This window comes from Zosterops lateralis (genome assembly GCF_965231275.1).
Source record: "Zosterops lateralis genome assembly, chromosome: 2".
NCBI classification, from domain to species: domain Eukaryota; kingdom Metazoa; phylum Chordata; class Aves; order Passeriformes; family Zosteropidae; genus Zosterops; species Zosterops lateralis.
The window spans coordinates 71,044,907-71,067,275 of NC_139763.1; the positions used below are offsets into that span (position 1 = coordinate 71,044,907).

At 40.1% G+C, this 22,369-nt stretch overlaps 1 protein-coding gene across 4 annotated transcripts in view; it reads right to left on the reverse strand.

Moving 5' to 3' along the window:
* CDK8 (cyclin dependent kinase 8) overlaps window positions 1-18,731 on the reverse strand; it is a 74,866-nt gene extending 56,135 nt beyond the window's left edge. For 3 of the 4 annotated variants that reach the window (XM_083855110.1, XM_083855109.1, XM_083855108.1), the window contains exon 1: window positions 18,575-18,731. In XM_083855110.1, the coding sequence (XP_083711236.1) occupies window positions 18,575-18,702 (128 nt within the window). In that variant the 5' untranslated portion in view covers window positions 18,703-18,731. The remainder of the gene's footprint in view (window positions 1-18,574) is intronic. The other variant, XM_083855111.1, reaches the window with a different exon arrangement.
* Between the last annotated feature and the right edge of the window lie 3,638 nt (window positions 18,732-22,369).

Here is a 22,369-nt window from a genome sequence, read left to right on the forward strand (position 1 = left end):
ATAAAGTACTAAAGTCTTTAAATCAGTGATGATCATTCTAAATTTATATTACAGTTAAAAATCTCAAATTCAAAATTAACAGGTCGCAGTGTAAGATTAGTTTTGTCTATAAAGGAGATGTAAAATCTGACTGCAGTTAAACATTTGAGCAAAACAGACACTTAGGTTTTCAGCTACCAAAGGGAACTATAAATGAGTATCTCTTTTACAGAAAACTCTAAGGAATCTCTTAAATGTTTATGCCTCTTATTCCCTAAAAAAACCCTCCAAACTGATAATGAAAGATAAGCTAATAATACTAATAAAACATGTATAGGGTTTGGGTTTTTGATTTCTACATGTCAAATTATGGAAATCAAACACAACAGCAAAGTATGACATTTAGGAGACCTGGCATTTTCATTTTGTGACATCATTCCCTGCCTCTTCTCCCAGGTCACAGCAGTGGTAATTTTTGGTTTTATTTTCAAAGAAATTAAAATCACTCCAGTCATGCAAGAGACCCAATGAAGTCTACAGGAAGTAGTAGTTCAGTTCTTGGGAAATGTATAAATGCACAAATGCAGTTTTTGAAACTGAAAGATTCAGTATTTTCATACTAAATGCCCATGATACAACCACAGCAAACATTTAAATACAGACCATAAGAACACAATTTTCTAGAAAGCACAGCAAGATGAAGACAGACCTGGAACCCATACAAATGATGAATTGTGAAAACAGAATTATCTGTTTCCTCTTCCAACACCACATTTGTGGCATCAAATAATCTTGCTTATTCTTGCCGAATAAGCTATTTATACCAGGAATTCTACTTGTTTTGCATTTTGTACCCTTTAACTACCAACCCAGCGTGTTGGAGAACCAAGGGGCAAAGGACACTAGAAACTCAGGTTCTCAGTGTGTTCTCAGTGCCTTCCTGGCATTGGTTTTCACATCACAGTGCACTCACAACTACACATTCCCAACACTACTGGCACAGTCCTGGTGAAAAAAGTAGAGGAAAACCAAATGCATTAGGGACAATGTCAACAAATTGGACACACTAAAGTCCGTGTGACCAGGTGGCTGTATTCAAGGGCTCTTAACAGTGCTGGCAAATGTCACTGCAAAGCCACTGTGTCATCTCCAAAAGGTCACAGGGCATACTGGCAGATCCCTGGAAAAGGGCACATATTGGGACCCTCTTTGAGAAGGGCAAAAAGGTTCAGTGATATTATAGGACAACCAGCCTAATCTCAGTCTATGAAAAGGTTATGCAGCAAACTCTCCTTGGAAGCTATTTTCAGGCCCATAAAGGAAAATAAATGACTGGGAACAACCAGCAAGGATTTTCCAAGGATAAGTTGTGTGTCATCAACCTGAGTGTTCCATACAATGAGAGGAACAGCTCTATGGAGAGTGAAAAAGCACTGGATGTTACCTTGACCTTAGCAACGCTTGTGTCGTGATATAATCATACATGCAGAGCCAAATTAGAGAGCCTTGACAGCAAGTGGCTGAGCTGCTGGGGTAATCCTCCAAAAGCACATAAACTGCCTTCATAACTGAAGAATGAAGTAAAATTTAAATTTACTAAGGGTTATCAGCACAACAGCTGAGAATGAGAAAAGTTTCAAATTGTAAAGACATTTAAATGTATGGAACCCAGCAGTTATCATTGCACACATTTTAAGGTACAATGCTGAGCAGCTATAACTCGTCGGAATGAGATGTAACAGTCCTGAGAGGATAGAAGGTAACAGTCAAATAGCAAAAATTATGTGCATTGGCAGAAGATAAAATGTAAAGAAAAAATGGATACTAACTATTGGGTACAACAGCTGAGAAGTCACACTATAAGCACCTGACTTGCCAGAAACACATTTAGGTCAAAACTTTTGTCAAACTCATTAGCACACACACTAAGTCTCATCACTGATCCTGTACCTTCAGGTAATCCTAAAGAAAATAGGACTTCCTAAAAATAGGAAATCCTAAAATAAAGAACAAAATCTTGTAAATCATTCTCTCAAAAATATCAGAGCTAACAGTGATACAATGATAACCACTTCATCTTATTGTAATTTTCTTTTTACAAAACCTTCTGGTTTTCATATATTAAAATGTTTTCCAATTATGTTGACAAAAAGAACTGAAAAATATCAAGATGTTTTGTTTGCTTTGAGTCAATTGGTTGCTGCTGAAACAAACCCATCTTCATCCATTCACATTCCTGTCCCCTGTGACAGAGCCCAAGCATTCATTTTCTGATGGAGATGAGCTCGTTCAGGGCTTGTTCTGAGCTTATTCAGAAAGGCATTTCCATATTTTTCTCAGGTACACTTTCTGTCCCATTAGTACATTCAAGTGGCCTGCTGAACGCTCAGCTAACACCAGAGTTAGCTAGAAACAAAAAGGAGACATAGGAGAAATAGAGCAATTCCTGTCCACATTTAAGATGAAGTTTGATTATCTTCTAATCGGAACTTCTTTTCCACATCAACTGGATGCAGCACATCCACATTTGCCAGAAGGCTGCAGCTCAGTGCAGCATCCCCTGCAGAAGTAATTATTATGATCAATCGAAAAATTCACCATCACTAAAGCTGCCTATTTTTCAAAATACGGGAACAGTATAAACTAAAATTATGTTCTTCTCTTATAGAGGTTTAAAAAGGACTTGAAAGTTATTTCACTTCTACTGATGCTCTATGCATATTATGAATACAAATTTCCAAAAGTTGATTATTCTACAAATACCTAATTTTACTAGGGTCACTCATGTGTTTTGTCTTGTGCACACATTTCAGTTCAGCTTACTAAAGAAAGTTCGACCAAACCAAATCAGAAGATAAACATCAGCTCAAATTGCTTCTACATTAACTTCTTCATTTGACTGAACTTAAAAAACATTTTGAAAAATGCAGTAGTTCTATTAACATCCATTAAACTTACAGGAAATAGGTTAACATTATCTTCTCTATTATAAACTGTGTGCTACACAACCAAAGCATGACTATTTTTAAAAGTTCAGATTTATTCAAGCCCAAAGTATTTAAATGTATTTACAACCAGCTTAAAGTTTATCCCATCATAAATTCTAGCTTGTTCCTTTCAAGGAAGAAATCTGCCAAAAATGAGATAAAATCCCAGATTTTGTTATGAAAGCCTCTTATGTATTAATATATGAGAAAGGATTATGAATAATACAACCTAGTCAGAAAATCTGTGAATCTGAACTGGTTTTTTACACATTTCAGCTAAAAAGAGTGGTTTACAACTCTTCTCTCCTCTACAAAGTTACCTGCAAAGAGAACACAAGAATAAAGGAACATCTCTCTCCAGGAAGAGAAGGGAATAAAGTGCAGCTGGTACTAGTTAATCTGTAGATGAGAATAAATTCAGTTCATAAAATAGTGTGAGTTCTTACATATTTGTCCACTAAAAGCAGTAGCTTTCACCCATTCTAATGCAGATGCCAGCATCAGGACCTCTTTACAATGACACACACTCTCAAGAGTGCTCACTCCCAAAGGGGAGATTTCCCTGCTTCTCTATTTCTACAGAAATAAAGTTATTTACATCTTCAACTTCAAATGTGAGATACAGGAAAAAATACCAACTAAAAATGCATGGAAGCATGTTAAAAACAAATACAAAACCAAAACAACAATCAACCAAAACAAACAGCAACCAAAAAAAAAAGTGGTGATCAACTGTCTAGAATCCACTAGAGCTGAATGAAGCCTCCAAACTACACAGCACCCCTGCAAAACTTGCACATTGCAAAACTCAGGAAAATTGACAGAAACTTAGTATTTCATTTAAATTACCCTGCTGTTCTCTCCTTTCTCTTCTTCTTTTTCAGAGATGTAACAAAAATACATGCCTTATTGTTAGGCAGTGAATATCCTGCAAGTTTGTTGGTAAGTTGTAGCTGAAGTAAAATTTTAACTTAAGGTCTAGCAGAAAGATCATATTAAAAACATAGATATTAAACAATCCAGCAGATGGAAAAAAACAGACTTCTCTCTAAGGCAACCTTTCAATAGATTTGCATGGTAAGAGTTGTGTTTTTTCCCCTTTTGAAGACATGTACATGATCCACAGAAAAAGTAGATGCAAAAGACAGCATATGCAAAAGCAGGGAAAAAAGTCTGTGCTCTTCATTGTTGCTATTAGACCCCTGCTGTCCTCCCATATAGCTTATCCCAAAAGAAAAATAATGCTTCAGAATGACTGAGTCTTGTTAACACTTTTATATGCAATTTTTAGACACTGTGTGCTTTAAAAAAAAAAAAAAAAGAAAAAGAAAAAGAAAAAAAAAAGAAAAAGAAAAACCTTTACAAAAGGATAGAAGCATATAAGGTGCACAGTTTTTCAGTGAAGCTGGGTTTAATGGACTCAGATCTGATTTTACAACACGTCATGTGAAAATAAAAGCCCATATTACTCACCACAATGCTAACACAAAGAAATTAATCCACGGGAAAATGCATTAACAGAACTGAATTTATTAAAGGTCTAGCAAAGGCATCAATATTTTTTCCATTCCCAAAATACTTAGGAGGACATGGCAAGATCACTGGGCCAGAACAGCATCATTATTTTTATCAGATAGCAAGGCTCATGCTGAGCATATTTCCTACTTCAAAATAAATCCTCCAATAATCAGAGCTTTTAGTGGGTAAAGAAAAAATAATCTCCAGAGCTGGAGGAAAAACCATCAACAGCAAGCCAATAAACACAAGGGCTTCTGAGACATCTGATGTGGTGAATGGCAATTACTGATTCACTTTTTTCCTTTTGTTCCTAGATTTATTTTTTTAATTAACAACTTTTGCCACAACATGTAGTTTGGCAGGAAGTTCAAAGCAACCAAGTAAATTCAATGATGTGCTGTACATGCGGTTCTTCTGATCTAAGAATTTGCTGCCTGTCAAAAGGAAAGTCTTCTCTCAATATCTCTGCCTGGCTGCTCCCAGCCAAAAAATTCCCTCCCTTTATGCCAGCTCTGATCTGTGCCACACTCCATTACATAATTCACCTCCTGCATTTTCCTAAGAGTTATGTACTTCTAAAAAAGAAGTTAACTAATGTTAAGTTAACTAATATGAGTTAACTAATTCTGTCAGTTTACAGCAGGGTACGAGGAGTATAAATTTTGTTTTGTTACCACTAACAAAATATGTGGTAAGAGACAGCAAAGGAACGAGTAGAGGAGAGAGATGGAGGAGAAAAAACAAGATATCACTCACTTCACACCCTGCTTTCTAGTGGTGGTAAAATTGTAGGAAGCATGGCTGTCCATAATTCAAAACACTGAAAAAAAGCAAGAAAAAACAACCCCAGAAAAGCCAATCTTACCCCTAGCCCTGTAATTAGCTCCAGCACAGAATTTCCACAGAGGAGACAATCCCTGGGATTTGATTATCTTTTCCTCTCTTAATACACAAAACTATAATTCGACAGCCAGCCTAAAATCTAGGTTTTAAACCCACATAATTATAAGGATCATTCCTATGAGATGAGTTGATGGGCAGCAGACCCTTGCTCCAGACTCAAAACTCCATGGTGCTTTACTAAAGGTCATGGCAGTCTGACCAGTACTTTTATAGGAAACAAAACAACAAAGTTCCTACATGAATTATCTCTAAAGGAAAAGATTGTTGTAATTCATCTGCACTTTCCGCCTTTTCTCAGACTGCTCCTGAGTCACCTCAGTATCTGTACCACTTCAGAAACTAGAAGCTGAGTAAAGAGTGCACAGCATTTCAAAGCATCAACAACAAACTGGGCTAAAGCACAGGTCTACACTCCAGAAAGCCCCTATTTAATTGGGTAACTTCTAGTTTTGGTTCATTTTTCTTCAGTAGTCAAATCTATGACAATATTTGGTTTATATGGAAAAGGCAACATATTTGTTGCTTTAAAAAAAACTTCCATAAGTCTTTAAAGACACAGCTTTGCCCAACAGGCACAAACTTACTACTGCAGGAGCTACAAGTCCACAGATTTTATTTGTTTATTTATTTGCCCTTAATGGAATTTCTCTTTCAGAAATGTATCCAGTCACTGAGCAACTGTTTCTTATCTTCTCAATGACCCTCAAGATTTGAGACTTTGCCTTGTCCCTTGCTCTCACAGACAGAAGAGTCCTTGTCCGTGGGAATGATTGAAGTTCTCACACAGACACTGTTCCACACTCCTGAGTATTGTTGTTGGTTCTGTGATTAAGCAATTAAAAACATCTACAATACTGAAAATAAGACTTACAGCAACAATGGCACTGTGTTTTGTGCTCCACTCCATTGCTAGTAAGTTCTGTAACACTCTCTGCTTTTTAGCAACTGCTTGCATTGAACTGGCACTTTCACAAAAGTGTCATTATAAACTCCACAGTTGTTTTCTTAAACAAAAATAAACTTTTGTGTGTGTAAAGAAAGAATAATTTTCCCCAACAAATAGCTCCACATCAAGTACAATGTGTTATTGGAAGAGTGTGATATTCATGGTAAAGCCTTCACGATGAGTCCTCGTCTTCACTATCCCAAATAATCAGCAAAGCTTCTCCCCAGCTGTTTATGAAAAGTGATTTCCAAACAAAACTTCTGAGCAGCAGATTCCTAAGAGATACCACTAATGACCTCTCACCATTATTTCACATCTCTAACTTCTCCATCCACCTAAATTCAGCTTTAGTCTCTGGTGGGAACTTAACAGAATGCCTTTTGGAAATACAGTTAAGATTACATCAACTGCATTGCCTTTAGCCTGTATATTAACTCCACTGACAGATTTTAATAGACTTACAAAATGCTGAATGTGTTTTGTAAGACTGTTTTCTCTTAATCTCAGCACCTTTCATGGGTCCACTATCTCTGCTTTTGGTCAACCTTACCAATTAGTAGTTTCCACCTTTCCAGGAAGTCCTTTTAAAAACTGATCTCACGCTGTCCCTTTCCCATCTTTCATAACTGGGACAACTTAAAGAACAGGGTTATACTTTCTGGTCAGAAATTTGCTCCTTCTGATGTGCAAAGATATCTATCTCATCCTGACAACTGACTGCTCTTCACTTCATGAACACCAAAGTTTGAGACAGATCCCTCAATCACTGTCTTCACTGCCAATCCTTTAAGTTCTTCCATAACGTCTACATTCACTTAGCTCCTATTTCTTTATTCATCCTTCACAGAAGACCTAATTTTTCAAAGAATATATCCTTACTCCCAAGGCTTCCTTTATTCTACTATTTCAGCATGACACATTTTTGTAATCGATGGGTACCCTCACTCACTGAGAACCCACCAAAGCTCCAAAAACTGTTCCCAAGCAGCTTGCAATATTTCACCATCTTGGCTCTCTTTTAGCTTTGAGAGGCCATCTCCCTCCCATCACCACCCCTCACATTTTCTTTTTTAACTGAAATGGTACTTCAAGCAATTTTTTTCATTTTTAAGCCTGGATAGATTCAGCATACGCCAGGAGCAAAGGACAAAGCATGTTTGTCACAGCCAGCCCTCAGTAGTATGGGTTTGAATGTACTCTTTCACCCTACTGTAAGCCAAGTCCCAAGCTGATTCTCTTTCTGTGCACGCCCTGACTATCAGTTTCATTCAGTAACTACTCACTATCATGAAGTTTTGTCTTGGCATTCCTTCCTGACCAAAAGCACCCACCGAAATTAAATGAGGCTAACAAGCCGTTCATTGCTGCATTCTCTGCTTTGTAGCCTGGCTGATCCAACACAGCACAGGCAAACAAGTCAGGCAGATGTAAATGCAGTCCTAATGATACTGTTCCCCCGCCCCTACATTCCACCCACCGAGCTTTCCGTGTTGCAATAGCTGGTCTTTTTTTAACGTCTTCTGGTATCTGACACTCATCTGGCAGAGTCACATAAGCTTCCAGTTGGGCTTTTATAAAATGGAACTGACATAACAGTGAATGGCGCATTTACTTGCGAGGGGTTGTTTTGTTCAACCCTGCTTCAATAGGATTGATGTTCACCCAAAAAGAAACGAGAGATTTTCAAAGCCAAGCTGTTCAGGTACAAAAAGTTAGATAAGACTCAAATTACAGTCAGGGACAAGTTTGCTGCCTTGCTGTCTTCAAGTCCCTCCAGGTAAAACTTGCTCCAGTTGCTTTGATTAAGCTCCATACGTTGCACAGAAGTTCTGTGAGAAAACACAGTTGATGAAACCTGGCTTTCCAAAGCTCCATTGTGGGATTATCCAGTTATCTGAATGCAAACCATAATTGGAAGTACATCTGCAGTTAGGGCTCCTCACTCACAGGGTAAGGCTATGCCTCTCACAGAAAATGTATCTTGGCCAGAAACACAAAGTGGAATCAAGGGTTTGCTGCAATTCAGATCCTTTTGTATTTCAAGTTCTCAGCTGCACTTATTTTTCACACAGACAGTAATGAATTGAGTCTTCATTTTTAGAGCAACTCTCAAGTGTCCTTTATTCAAATGTCAACATCTTGTATGCAAGGTGTTACAAGCACACAGCAGAGCTTTCCCAGAAAAACAGGCAGATTGTTTCAGTGACCTTTAGTTGTGTTCTTGCCTGTTCACAAAACACGCATTTTTTTCAAGGATAATTTAAATTTTTGATGTTTAGGCTAGCATCTGTAGTTGAGAAAATCATTATGTTCTCTCGAACATTTTGTCCTTTAAAAAGTATCTGCAGCTTTAATCATGACTTATACAGTTCTTTTCCTGCAAATTCTGAACTGACTGCACAACATGCTTTGCCATACGACCACTTAACACACAAGGTTGTTAAGACACTGTTGAATAGAAACTGTTTTCTGAACAGGAGTATCTTTTTGCTTGAGTATCATACAATTTTACAAGCACTTTTTGGCATCCAAATATTCCCATGATTAAGTCAGTTTTTCACTAGGATATGAAAAAAAAAAAAAAAAAAAACCAATAGGGCAACATCAGTAGAATTCACCATTAAAAAAAACTGGCATAATGTTAAATGGTCTATTCAGCACCTTTCCTGTATAAGATACTAAGGACTTCATACACTTCTGTATAAAATTCAATATACTTATTCATAAAATGATGGAGTGGTTGGTGTTGGAAGGGACCCTTAAGATCATCTAGTGATTTCCAAATTCAATCAGCTATCTCTCAAATGGGAAGCCTCAATACACAGAAGTTAGCAATTCATTCACAAGTAGCCTAACAAAAAATTGTAACTATGAATAAAGCTAGGGCTGTAATCCCACGTGTGCTATTATGGGGCTTGACAAGGTCTCAGAAACCATTTGTTGAGCCTTGGAGGAGACATGAGAGAACAGCAGGCTAGCCAGCCAGAACACAAAACCCTCCTGAATGGTTATCAGCCCACACGGAGCAGTAACACGCAGCATTACTTGCCAAGCTCACAAAGAAATGATGGGGGACAGTGGGAGGAGAGAAGCATGAGAGGTACAGCACTGGTGGGATGAAGCCTGAAACTGAAACTTTATTCCCATCACACAATACAGGCTTCTCTATTCTAAACTCAAGACTGCTTTACAGCAGGCAGCTAACAAAGAAAAACAAGCCTCTTATTTAGAAGCGAAGTATCTTGATGCTCCTGCCTCAGCTTCATTACTTAACTGGAACAAGATACATTTTAGCTGTTTTGAACCTTAAAGAACAATTCAAAGACTTACTTTAAGTGAGGAGGATGAAGTGATTATCATCATCTACATAAAGGCACAATCCAGAACTGAGTATTTTATAGTATTACAAAACTGCTGGCTTTGTTAATATTTTAGACAAGCATAAAAGAAAGAGAGCCAGTTACACAGTGACTAAACGTAATCTTCATAGTCTTACTCAGATTCAAAATGAGAATTCTGAATGCTTCCCTTTTGCACAAGCCCTCTTGTTGTATTTCAGATGTTTAAGATCTGGCAGTTCCTCTTCCTATAAGAAACATCCAAACCCCAAAATATTTTAACCTCAAATAATTTGAGCTGAACAAATCTAAGATTCCTCATGGCAGCAGACTGGCAGAAGACGTGCAGATTATTACCTCTGTACAACAGATTATTACCTCACCCTAGAAGGCAACCCTAGCTGCAAGTATACTTCCAATCTGAACTTGCATTTAGTCAGTGGATAATTCCACAATAAAGCAAACATCCTTGGGGACAAGAATAAATAAATCAGGTTTCATAAATGCCATCACATATATACCGTGCAAGATAAAAGCTGCAGCCAGAACTAGCACAGCCTATGTGAATTTAAGACAGCAAGGCAGCCAAGTCCATCATCAATTTTCCAGTATTTCAAAAGCAGCTAGAACCTCATGTATCTTAATGGGAGGACCGTGAACAGACACAGAATTCTTTGGGGTTTTAGCAGTTTTAGAAACACAGAGGTTATTAATATGTGTAGCTATAAAATCAGTACTTTTTTTTATGGTTAAGAGATGTCCTGATCGTTTTGGAGAAGTACTTGAAAGCTGTATTTTCCACAGAACCATTATCACATGCAGAGACCACAAACAGTTTTGCTTAAAAATCAGCAAAAATGTTAGAAAATACATCTGGCTATTCATCTGCTTCAGGTTATTCTTACAGAATCAGCAAAGGCCAGTAAATGTTCTGCAGAAGCATGAAAGGTGTTAAAACCTCACCACACTCATCCCTCAATGCAAGGGAGATGACACCCCTCTTTTTTAAGATTTATTTATGTTAAATCCTGCAAAAAAAAGAAAATCATCACATGAGGAAGCACTTTCTCAAAATCTCCTTTCAGCCTGGTGACTGAAGAACTGCTACTGCACTGCCAACTCTCTGCCCACTGAGTACTTATCACTTGCTTATTCACCTGAACTTTTGTTTTCAAAGTACTTTTCTTTAAATACACAAAATTACAAAATTAGATCCTTCCTTAATTCTACCGTTTTATTCCCGATTTCAGATGTCAAATGTAAGGGGCTCCTTCTAAGCCAAGGCTAGAGGTTTTTCCATAATTTCTATTCAGATTCTAAAAACTCTGTACTGGAAACCAGAGCTGCAATATTTGCCATCCTGGGCCAGGAGACCCCAGGGCCCTGACTCACCTCTCCCACTCCATTCATCCTCTGAGACAGAAACCCAATCCAACTCCACAATGGTCACTGATCAGACCCAGGGGAGTTGCAGCTCCATTTTTCTTCCTCTCTTCAGACCATTTGTTAACACAATACTGACACAGTCCACTAGCTGTACAAGACGCTCTCCCATGCAGAGATACAGTGCCCAAGCTCTGAGCTCCTGAACCCTGGAGAGCCTCCTCACCACCTCCATCTTTTCTTTCACCTTCTCCTGAAGACCAGTTTAGCTCCAGGTTCATCTCCTCTTCCTTCACAATGTATTTTTTAGGTTGTGTGTACCAAACACACAACCTAAATGAGCCTATCATAAATAGGGAGTCTTCTTATATATGTAGAAGCCTAGAAGGAAAAGAACTATTTGGGAAACTTTAAATGTCTGTCTGTAACCAACACTATTAAAGAATTTAAAAAAAATTTTAATGATTTTTTTATACTTCCAAAGAAGACACTACCAGACCATGCAATTATTTATGATCCTCACTTAACCCACCCCTAATCAGCAGTACTCCATAACAGCACCACTGAAACAAATAATTATCACATTTTTGCTGCTTCCAAGGCAGTCATGAAAGGAAACCAGAAGTCTACCTAACACTCCAATTACAGACTCTAGCAGAAAAGTTCAGATTAATATCACACTTCAAAATTAAAGGCTTATCCTCTGGAACTACGAGCCAGAGACAACCTTCAAAAACAGGCTGTATGGCAAAAACAGAGACATAGCAAACACTTTACTATAGGACAAAAAAAAAAAAAAAAAAAAAAAAAAAAAAAAACAAACCAGCACACCAGGCAAATAGCATGGACCAAAGATAGCACTCCTGGCCACCACAGAACAGAATTATCTATGAGTACTTCAGGTGCAATAGTGAATGGCTTATAAGACAGACTTTCAATAAAGAGCCAGGTTTTTAGAACCAACTTGATACAGTGGCACAACCTTTTAATGGCAAAATGGACATACCTGTAATTTGTAGGTCTTGTGAAGTGCATTGGCACATTGGTTATTGCTGCACACTACTGGAGTACAACCTTGCCATTCACAAATCCAAGTGGCTCTACCTTCAGCCAATTTGTAAGAATCAAGAAATTTTTCAGTTTCTGCTACAGTAGTCTGCTAATTACAGCTCTTCAGATTCCAACAGTAATAAATGACATTGCCACTTTTTTGCGCTTGGTTATTTTTAGCAACCAAAAACCACAAAGCATTTGAAAATACTTTTAAAACAGAAAAATCAAAGAATACCCAAGATCTAGAGTGGACATACTACCTCATTGTCATTTGGTCAAAAGCATTGTTCTCTGATAACATGCTCATGCTCAGGTGTATAACCCTCAAAAACTATCCTCTGTTCTCTAATGGGAAATTGCGTACAGCAGTCCATGCCCCCACTACTTACATACATTACTGTAATTTGTAAGTCCAAAATCAAACTACATGGAGACCTTTGGTGTTTTTCTTTGTTGTTTTGCAACACTACTTTCATAGCCTCTCCTCTGTACTTGTCATAGGCTTCAGGGAGGAATGAAACACTAACTCACCTTTGCTGCAGGGTATGAAAATAAATCAACACTTCTGTGACAAGATAACGAAAGATCACACCAAAAAAGGTCTAAAGGCCACAGCAGGACACTCTCATCACACATTACTTTAAAAACGTATAAAGCCTGAAGCCATGAAACCAGGTGAGAAGGGAAGGAAGAAGATGGAAGACAGTTAAAAGAGTGGTTGACCAGAAAAATGCAAGAGCACAAGACTTTACGCAATATGGCATGCCTACCTCATTATGTAGATAGAGTTTAATTAGGAACTTTGTAACTACCACAGTGAAGGATCCAAAAGAGACTCAGGGCATATAGTTTAAGAAGATAATACCACATATTACATACATAAATAAAGTTTGTGGCATTTAGAAATTCCACACCACGGTTGACAGGAGTCAGAAGGCAAAGGCTTGCATGCCAGCGCTGCGGCTCTCACCATCTGCCTGCAATCTCCACCAACTGCTTCGGGTCAAAACAGTTGAAATCAACACACAAACATTCAGCCAAAAACAACAACAAAATCACCACTGAGAAGACAAGAGTTCTCTGGAAATTTATAGTGAAAACTAATAACATGACGTTCATGATATAACTCCTGTAAAGGCTCCATACAGAACTGATCAAGAAGCTCCAACTCCAGCCCTGCTGCTCCACTTCTTACCAAGTAAAATTTTGACTCATTACCTCTACTTGCAGCATCCCCAAACTCTATGTGCCTCTCACTAAATATCAGTTTGACATAGACCTTGGCAAAGTAAGTGATTACTTATCTGATGTATCTCAATCAGTACACACCCACAAACACAGACAAACTGGAACTAATCTGCTAACCCCTTTATGAAGGGCCAGAACATGGTTTAGCGTTAAAAAAAACAGAAACCACCACTAAACCTCAGAATTCCTGAAGTAAACAAAAGCAGCTCTTCTGCATGCACGAGAGCTTGGCCCAATCTCTAATTGAGCAGCTCAACTTCTACAGTTACAATCAGAAGTGACTGGTTTTGACTACATTACAGAACAGACACTATGCTCTTATCGTTCCCTTTGGCAATAGGTTATGCAGTTTATCTACAGTGCATTAAAATGTTTTCTTTATGTTTGCCAAAAACATTCTGGGTTGTCCATCTTCAAATGCTGTGAAATTGTGCTATTTGAATAGCACAAGAATCGCGCACATTACCCAATCCATTCATTGTTTTATCTAACTTAAACAGTTCTGCCTTCTCTATTTTCCAAGATAAATACTCCTCACTCCTTCAGTTTCTCTTTATACAAAAGTTTCTGAGAGAGAATCAAAATTCTTGCAATATCCTTTTAACTGGTAGGTAGAAATTATAACGTGTCAGATTAGGTATTACACAACCAAATAACTTACTGGACATCTACTAGATTTCCACAATTCTGCTTCTTTTACAACTCATACAGACCCTCAAAGGGGGGAAAAAGTAGATTAGATTTGACTGCTTGAAGCATGCAAGATGTATTTTCCTAATGCCAATGACTATGTGTCAGTAGGTTCAAATTAAACAATCTGTTCTCCCACCTACAGCAATACTTCCAACGCAGAACTGTAAGAGCTGAAATTACAAAAACAACAAAAAATCCAATTCCACTTGTGTCTGGTACCAACATCACTTCTCACAGTTCCTGACAACAACTAGGAGAGCACTAGTTTGCTTACTGTTGGTTTCCCACCTTCAGTCTCACCACTCAAGTCTCCTTCCAAGAGGTTAGGAAAGCTTTCAATAAAGCAGCAGGGGACATCTCTACAGTTCAAAACTCTCAACTATGTAATTTTTTTGCTGTTATAATTAAAAAGTTAGATACTGCTTAACAGGAACATTCAATAGTTTCTTATTCTCATCCAAACCACATCCAATAAGTAGGAAAATTATTATTTGGAAACACTCCAAATTGCCACTGAAACAGTCAGCCTTGCTCCACAGAACAGGCTTCTCTCTCAGATTTCTGACTGTAGCTGTATCATAAAAAGGGAGAGGAGAGCAAAGAAAGCAGTGGAAGACCAATCCCAGCAAACCTGGGACACTTTTAATGCTTTGACATTACCTGTACCAATGTATCTGAATAACTTAAGCCATTCCCTGTACCAGCCAAGCTGCTTGTAAATAACAAGACACCTGCCGTCTTGCTTTTCAAAGTTCTCAGGAATTCATCAAAGCTACTGGAACAACAACCCATCTAAAAATAATGAGGAGGAGCCTGGGAAAGTGTCTACAAGAAATGCAAAACTTAGATACAAAACACACAACGTGGTGATGAACACTTGACCAATGAGGTGCCCTGAAGGATGTGTGCCTGCCTGGTGGACAAATGACTTAGCCAGTGGAGAGACGTGAATAGCAGTGCAGAGAAAAAAAGTAAAAAACAATAGATCTGCACGTCAGTTCACCAAACAAAAACTGCTGGTGTATTCTCCAAGTCCAGCATAAGTCAAATAGGTAGGTTTAAGAGCTAGCTGGGGTGAGCAGTGTTCCTGAGGGAGCACCCAAATGGCACATAAGTCAACTTTCATGCAGGAAATAACTGACATTTCTGGACAAAAACAACAAAAAAGTAAACTATCCTACAAACACTAGAGATGAGCAATAGTTCCTTTATCTGAAGACAGATGCTCAACTTGCCACGCCTGGGTTCCCTTCCTAGTGTACACCATTAGAGTCAAATGCCTTCTTGTACACCTTTCTGCTATAAAAATAAACCCCATCAATTGACAGACTGCTCTAAGCAGGTTTTAGAGCCCACTGCAGGTACTGCAGTGATGAAAAAGACACCACCATGCAATAAAAAGCCAGGAAAATTCAACCACATGGACAGACCGCAAACTTAAAATAAAAGAGATTAAAATAAAAACTTGAGAATACCATTTTGCTGCAGGCAGTGCACCAGATAGAGCTCAATTATGACGCCTGACACTGTCACTCAGCTGATTTGGTGTTTAGATGGGTCAAGTTTAGCAGCTAATACATGAGAAATCTCCATGAGCTGTACCTGGTGATACTCTGGGATGGACAAGTAGAGACTCCAAGCCTCACCTTGTGGCAAAGGGCACTGCAGGGCTGGACTGGCTTCCTTCTTGGAGCAAGGCATGAAAGAAACCCCGGTTACACCTTATCTGGTCACCAGTGCACATCCTACAGGACATCTCTCCTTCATTAGAGAGAATTCTCACTCTATCAAGATCCCTGAATGACTGCCCTCCAAAACATTCCTGTGTAGTTTCAATGATGCAATTAACTTCCTAGGACTAGGATACACAGCTGCTATCTCGTTTTCAGTTGCCTTACTGCACCTCAGAGGCAGCTGTAAAACCTGTAAAGCAGTAAAAAAAAAAAAAAAAAAAAAAAAAAAAAAAAAAAAAAAAAAAAAAAAAGAGGTGAAGACTGCAATTGTACTACAGACACTGCTCCTAGTATTCTTGAACTGGTTTTTATCACCAGGCCTTAGAAGATATCTTTGCACAAACTGAATTACTAAAATTTAGTTCTTTTTTGTGATCCTTCTATCTTTTAGTCAACCATAGCAGAAGACATCATTTAAGAAAAAGCTGAACCAATATGGTTAACAAAATATTTGCAGTCCTGCAGCCCACTCTTCAAACTACCCTAAAAATTACCATGCATATCTTAGATTTGTGCTATTTAAATTAAGAATTAGAATCACGTAACAAAGTTTAAAGAATGCTTGTAAGCTCAGGGGAAATATAAAAAAGAAGGGCTGAGCTGTATAGATACTAGAAACAACAACAACAAAAATGATTAATCCATCACTACTTACCATTTGAGTAATAATAAAACAATGCAAGAATATTTTTTGAATATACACACATACTAATATACAAATACCGAGCTCTGTTGCAGACAGAACATCCATCCATCTACTACCCCAGCATCAGGAACACTAAATATTATTACTAAATGCTACTATTTGCTTCTTTGATTTAACTGATTCCCTCTGGATAAAGGGATGTAAACGAAACCTTCAACTTCAATCTTAATTCCACCCTTGTAATTTAAGATTGCATATGTACAAATATATGACAAGCTACAAAAGCACCTATGGCTGCCTCTATTTTACATATTTTACTGACCGTCCAAGAGCAATTACACAGAATATTTAAAAGAAAAAGTTTTCAGAAATCAGAAAGGCAAATGGGAAGTATTACAGAAAGGGATGGGAAACAAGGCACTAAATGAACAACAAAGCAAAGAAGAAGAGACAATATACATTGCTTATCTTTTTTCCCCCCCAAACTTTAATCAAATACCATACCTTGATTTCCCCACTCACCAACAAGATTTAAAGATTTAAAATCATATACATCTTACTAAAAAACCACCTTTGAGCAACTGCAAATTTTTAAAGCAAACAATTCCATTTTTTCCTCTGACATGTCTCAAAACAGCACTACCACCAGCATTTTTAAACGCTGTCTCCCAAACAACATCAAGCAGAACGATGATTTCACCAAAAATGCTTCAGCAGTATGACACACTGAATTCCCTACACGTTGCTGCAGTCCAATATCCTGAACAGCTGCAAAGCTGCCCGACATAAACATTAGAATTGTAGCTGTATCTTCCAGTACCTCGATTTATTTTTCATATTACTGGCCTCTGTATGGGCACAGAAAGCAGGGCTGGCTGTATCAGCAGCACTGGTACCTGCACAAAAGGAGACTTGGGGCAACAGCTTATTGCACTTATGACTAGGTTTTTCTTCCTCTTGCCCTCCCAGAATAGAAAGAATTTGGGCAAGATAAGAATTTTTCCTATGAACAGTTGGAAGGATCCAAATATAAAAGTTGTGCAAAAAAGCAGTTACCCAACTCTTACCGTCAAACAATAATAAAGCTGAAGTAACTGTGCTGCAATTGATACCAGCACGATTGTGACAGACACAAGGCAAGGTGCAACCATTTTCATTACAACTGTTCTCTAGGTAATACCCGGAGCATTTCCTTCTAGAATCAAAAGCTTATGTAAACACAACCAGATCGTTTTTTGACCATGACTGACCACTGCCTGCTTTAAAAGTTTATTTATTCAATGTAAAAATAACAGGCAGACTTTTTTAATTGCACCTTATTTGAACGACAGCATACAGAACAGGACTGCGGTGAGACTTTAAGAGAAAGACTAGATGCAATTCAGAATTTAGGACCTAGAACAGGAACAACCCGTGTCTCTCCCGTTTCTCCTGCTCCCTTACTTCCTATTGTTCCGCTGTTCACCAAGTGATGCCATGCCACGGACGGGGGAAACCTAAATGACACTTTCATTAGATCGTCCTTTAAAACGTTTATGCCAATAAATTAATTTACTCAGTCCTATACCAAGAACTGGTCACACACAAAAGGCGATTTAAAGCGTTCTAAAGCCCCCCAGAGCACGAGCAGACTTTGCCTTCTGAGGCAGCCAAGCAAGACGACCCAAAATGGTGACTACAAGTAATAAATCATATTAAAAAAAAAAAAAAGCCATTGTTAAAAAAACCCGCACCAAACAACAACAAAACAACCCATTCCACGAAGCCGACGGTCACGCCGAGCAGTCTAAGCGGTGAGTGATTTGCTCACAAGGAGAATCCACTGAAGGAGCGGTTTTCCTGGGGCATTGAATTTGTTTCTGCGAGCCCGCCCGCACTGAAGGGCTGGGCACGGCGCTGAGGGGACTGGCGGTGACCCGGGCCGGGCTGAGGCGGGCGGGGGTCGGGCAGGGCCGGGAGAGGACGGGGAGCCGGACAGGCCAGCCCTGGGGCAGCCAGGGGTCGGGCAGGGCCGGGGAGAGGACGGCGGGGAGCGGGGGAAAGCACAGGCCAGCCCTGGGGCGGCAGCGGCCGGGGGAGGGGGCGCGGGCGGGCCGGAGAAACCCGGGGGAGCCGCGCCGCTCTCTCTCGCTCTCTCTCTCACTCACCCGTCCTTGCGCTTGGCTTTGTAGACGTGCCCGTAGGTGCCCCTGCCCACCTTGCAGCCCTCGTACTCGAAGAGGTCCTCCACCCGCTCGCGCTCCCCGGTCAGCTTCACCTTGAAGTCATAGTCCATCTTGGGCGCCCGCCGCGACCCGCCGCCGCCGCCGGCAGCCGCGCCCCGCCCCGCCGCACACACCGGGCGGCGGTAGCAGCAGCAGCAGGAGGAGAAGGAGGAGGAGGAGGCCCCCGCGCCGCCCCGCGGAACATCCAGCGGCGGGGCTGCTCCCTTCGCTGCGAGCCCCAGCCCCGGCGCTCCCCCCTCGCTCTCTCCCTTGGCCCCGCGGCAGCCGCGGCACCGCCGCCGGTCCCGGGCGGGCTCTCGGGGCCGCGCCCACGCGCGCTGCCGCAAACGGACGTCGCAAACCGCGGGCGCCTCCCCGGCCGCGGGCAGCGCACCACGTGGAACCGGGCCGTCCCGGCGTGCCTTGCGGGCGCGGCCGCACGCCGGGAGGTGTAGTACAGGCGGAGGGAGGGAGACTGGGCCGCGCTGCATGCCGGGAGATGTAGTTCCTGGGCCCGCTATCAGCAACCACCGCCACCGGCGCTCGGTGCCTTCCCGGGCCTGGGCTGCGGTCACTGTTCCGGTCCCCGGCCCGATCCAGGCTGGCAGGGGCACACACAGTGCTCTGAGCATCTCTTGGCATAGTTGTAATTAAGACAATTCCACCACTGTGAACACGGACAAAATCAGAGAATTGCAGAATATATTGAGTTGGAAGGGATCCATTAGGGTCGTTGAATGCAACTCCTGGCCTTGCACAGGACCATCCCCAAGAGTCACACCAAACACTTCTTGAGCTCTGTCAGGCTGTGCAGTGAGCACTTCCCTGGGGAGCCTGTTCAGTGCCCAACCACCCTCTGGGAGAAGAACCTTTTTCCAATATCTAAACCTCCTCTAACACAACTTTAGGCCATTCTTTGGGGTCCTGTCCCTGGTCACCACAGAGAAGAGATCAGTGCCTGCTCTCCTTACTTCCTCCATGAGAAAGCTGCAGACTGCAATGGAGGTCTCCCTTCAGCCTCCTCTGCTCCAGGCCAAACTGACCAAGTGATTTTAGCCACTCCTTTACCATCTTGGGTGCCTTGCTTTGGACACTTTCTAATATGTCTTTCTTATATTGTGGTGCCCCAGGCTGCTCACAGCACTCAAGACACAGATGGATGTCACACTGCTGACAATCCTTCTCCGTGTGGCTCCGAGATCAGTCAGGACATATCACAAACCCTGTTATGTTTAGCAAAGCCCTTGAATGTGACCAGTAAATGGGCATTTCCTGATTCCTCTTCTGAGCTGGCAGAGTCAGAGTTACCCACCCAACACAAAGTCAGACCGTAATTTTGTAGAACAGGCACCTTGGAACTAAATTAAAGTTACAGCAATCTTTTTACTTAGAGCTCAGCTCTTGGCAGTTTTAATAGCCATGTACACAAGCTTCAGGTTCCATGTCAAGAATGCAGCACATTGGGTAAATAAGTGGGCACTCAAATCCCTTAACTTAAAGACATCATAGAATGCTGGGGCTCCTGAAAGAAGAAACAACATATTCTGGAATGGTCTGAAGTAATTTTCAATTACAAATCTCAATTTTCATTTACACATTAGCACTGATCCCTGAAAATTTGGGATAGGGTTGTGCCTCCTTCTTGAACTGGCATCACTCAGACTCATGTCAGATGCCCACAGTTGGACTTTCAGTATGTTGCTGTGTAGTTGTTAGGGATATTATGTATGTTGAATAAAGCAACTAGGCATGTGTTACAAAAAAAAATAAGTGCAATTGAGAGAAGCAGCAAAATTACACTTTATTTGCCCAGCAACTCAACTAAATTTTACAAGAACATAGCCCAGCACCTCACTACACCAACCAAACAGGAGCAGGTCAGGGCAGCCCAGCAGAGATCAAACAGTCTGGAAGATGCCATCCACCTCACAAAGTTCATTCATCTCAGCCCCATCTCTGCTTTCGGGGACTTTCCAGGATAGTAAGGACCAAGCTTGCATGGCCAAACCCACCACGTACAGTACCCTCAGTCCTATCAGCAGGGGAGGCAGCAATAACCACACTTCTGTAACTTTGTACTCTTTTTTTGTGTTATTAATCACTCTTTTGTGGAGGCAATGATCATCCAAACTCCTCCACATGGTTCCAATTACTGCATGTTAATTAATGGTTGGGATTAGTCTGTCCCAAGCTGAAACATTGCAGGTTGTGGAAGACAATGTCTGCTTAGAAAGGAAAGAAATGAAGTGAAACAAGAACAGACAATCCAAATTCATTTTCCGAAGACCCATGCTATGTTTCACATTTGCATAAAACATTTGGAAAGAATTCCATACTTTGACAAACTCTGAGAAGTCAAAACCACAACCGAGATGTCTTCTTTCCCAGATTGTTGGTCCTTTTATAAGAATATTTACCAGTTTGTTTGAATGTTTCTTTCCTTAGTTTTACATACCATTTTAATTGTATGCCTTCCAGAATGAGTATAGCTGTAAATCTGCTGCACCTGAGTTCTGTTTCCTCTTCAGGTACTTATATCAAAACCAATGTTTGATTTTACCAATTGGGATGTATGGTCCCTGAGCAGAGACATTTGAAACAGAAAGCACACTTTGTTTCTTTTTATAATGAGAAATAAATATTGACATTTCAAGGTCTGCTTTTAACTCTGTTTCATGGAAAGGTGCATGCTTTCTGTGCTTTATTTTAAAAATCTGTCACAGTGTAATATAAATTTCAAGGAAAAGTTTAATTTTGGGGTCTGCTCTTGAAAAGACAAATAAAACCAGGATCTGGTATTCTTGACTCTCAGGTCTCCATCCCCACAGTGGCCCTTTCAATTGATAGGATTTCTTATCTCTTACTGCCTGTTTTTCATTCCCTTCTCTCATACTCTCTCAGGACTCAGTCAAAAAATATATGCTTAACACATCCTACTGAGGTTGAATTTTTGGAGCTTTCCTCTTTCTCTTTTTTCCTCTAGCATTCATGGTTTGCTTTATCATATCCTTCTGTTCTGAGTTTGTATAATTTCTGCTATGTCCAGAACACATGCTTTTTTTTTTTTTTTTTTCTTTTTTTTTTTTTTTTTTTTTTTTTTTTTTTTTTTTTTGGCATCACCATACCTGTGAAGAATATCTGAGTTCTCCAAAGGAAAGCCACTGTTTCCATGTTGGCACTGTCTCCCCCAAAGTGGGTTGGAGACAGTTATCAAGGCAAGTTGTGACTGGGGAAGACAGTAGTCAAAGAAGGCTGACACCATTAAACATTTCTGAATGTATTTCAGGGTATTTTCCTTCAGGTGAAAGCTTGGATTGTCTGGGAACAGGCTGGATTGTGACAATAAGTAAATGCTGTCACTTGGGATATGGGAGTATCAATACCAAAAGCAAAGCTGGTTTTGGGAGGGTTGTGTGCTTGTGGCCATGGTGTTGGTGCTGGAGCCAGAGTTTGTGAAGCAAAGCTCAAAGCTTACAGCTGGGAAATGTACAACAAGCTACTTGCTCTTTGTTTTCCAGTCTTCAGAAATAGAATAAAAATTAAAAATAGAAAAGTAAACTTTAACCTTTTTGCTTTATCATCTTGGATTTTATAAGTAGATAGCCTACAACACTCAATTATATCCCCATGCCATTAGAGTGTCTGCTCATTCCACTTCTTAATTTGCCAAATTTGAACATATTTTTGCTTTTCAGAAACTTTTCATGAAACTGTAGCTACCTCATAAAAGTTTCCCAT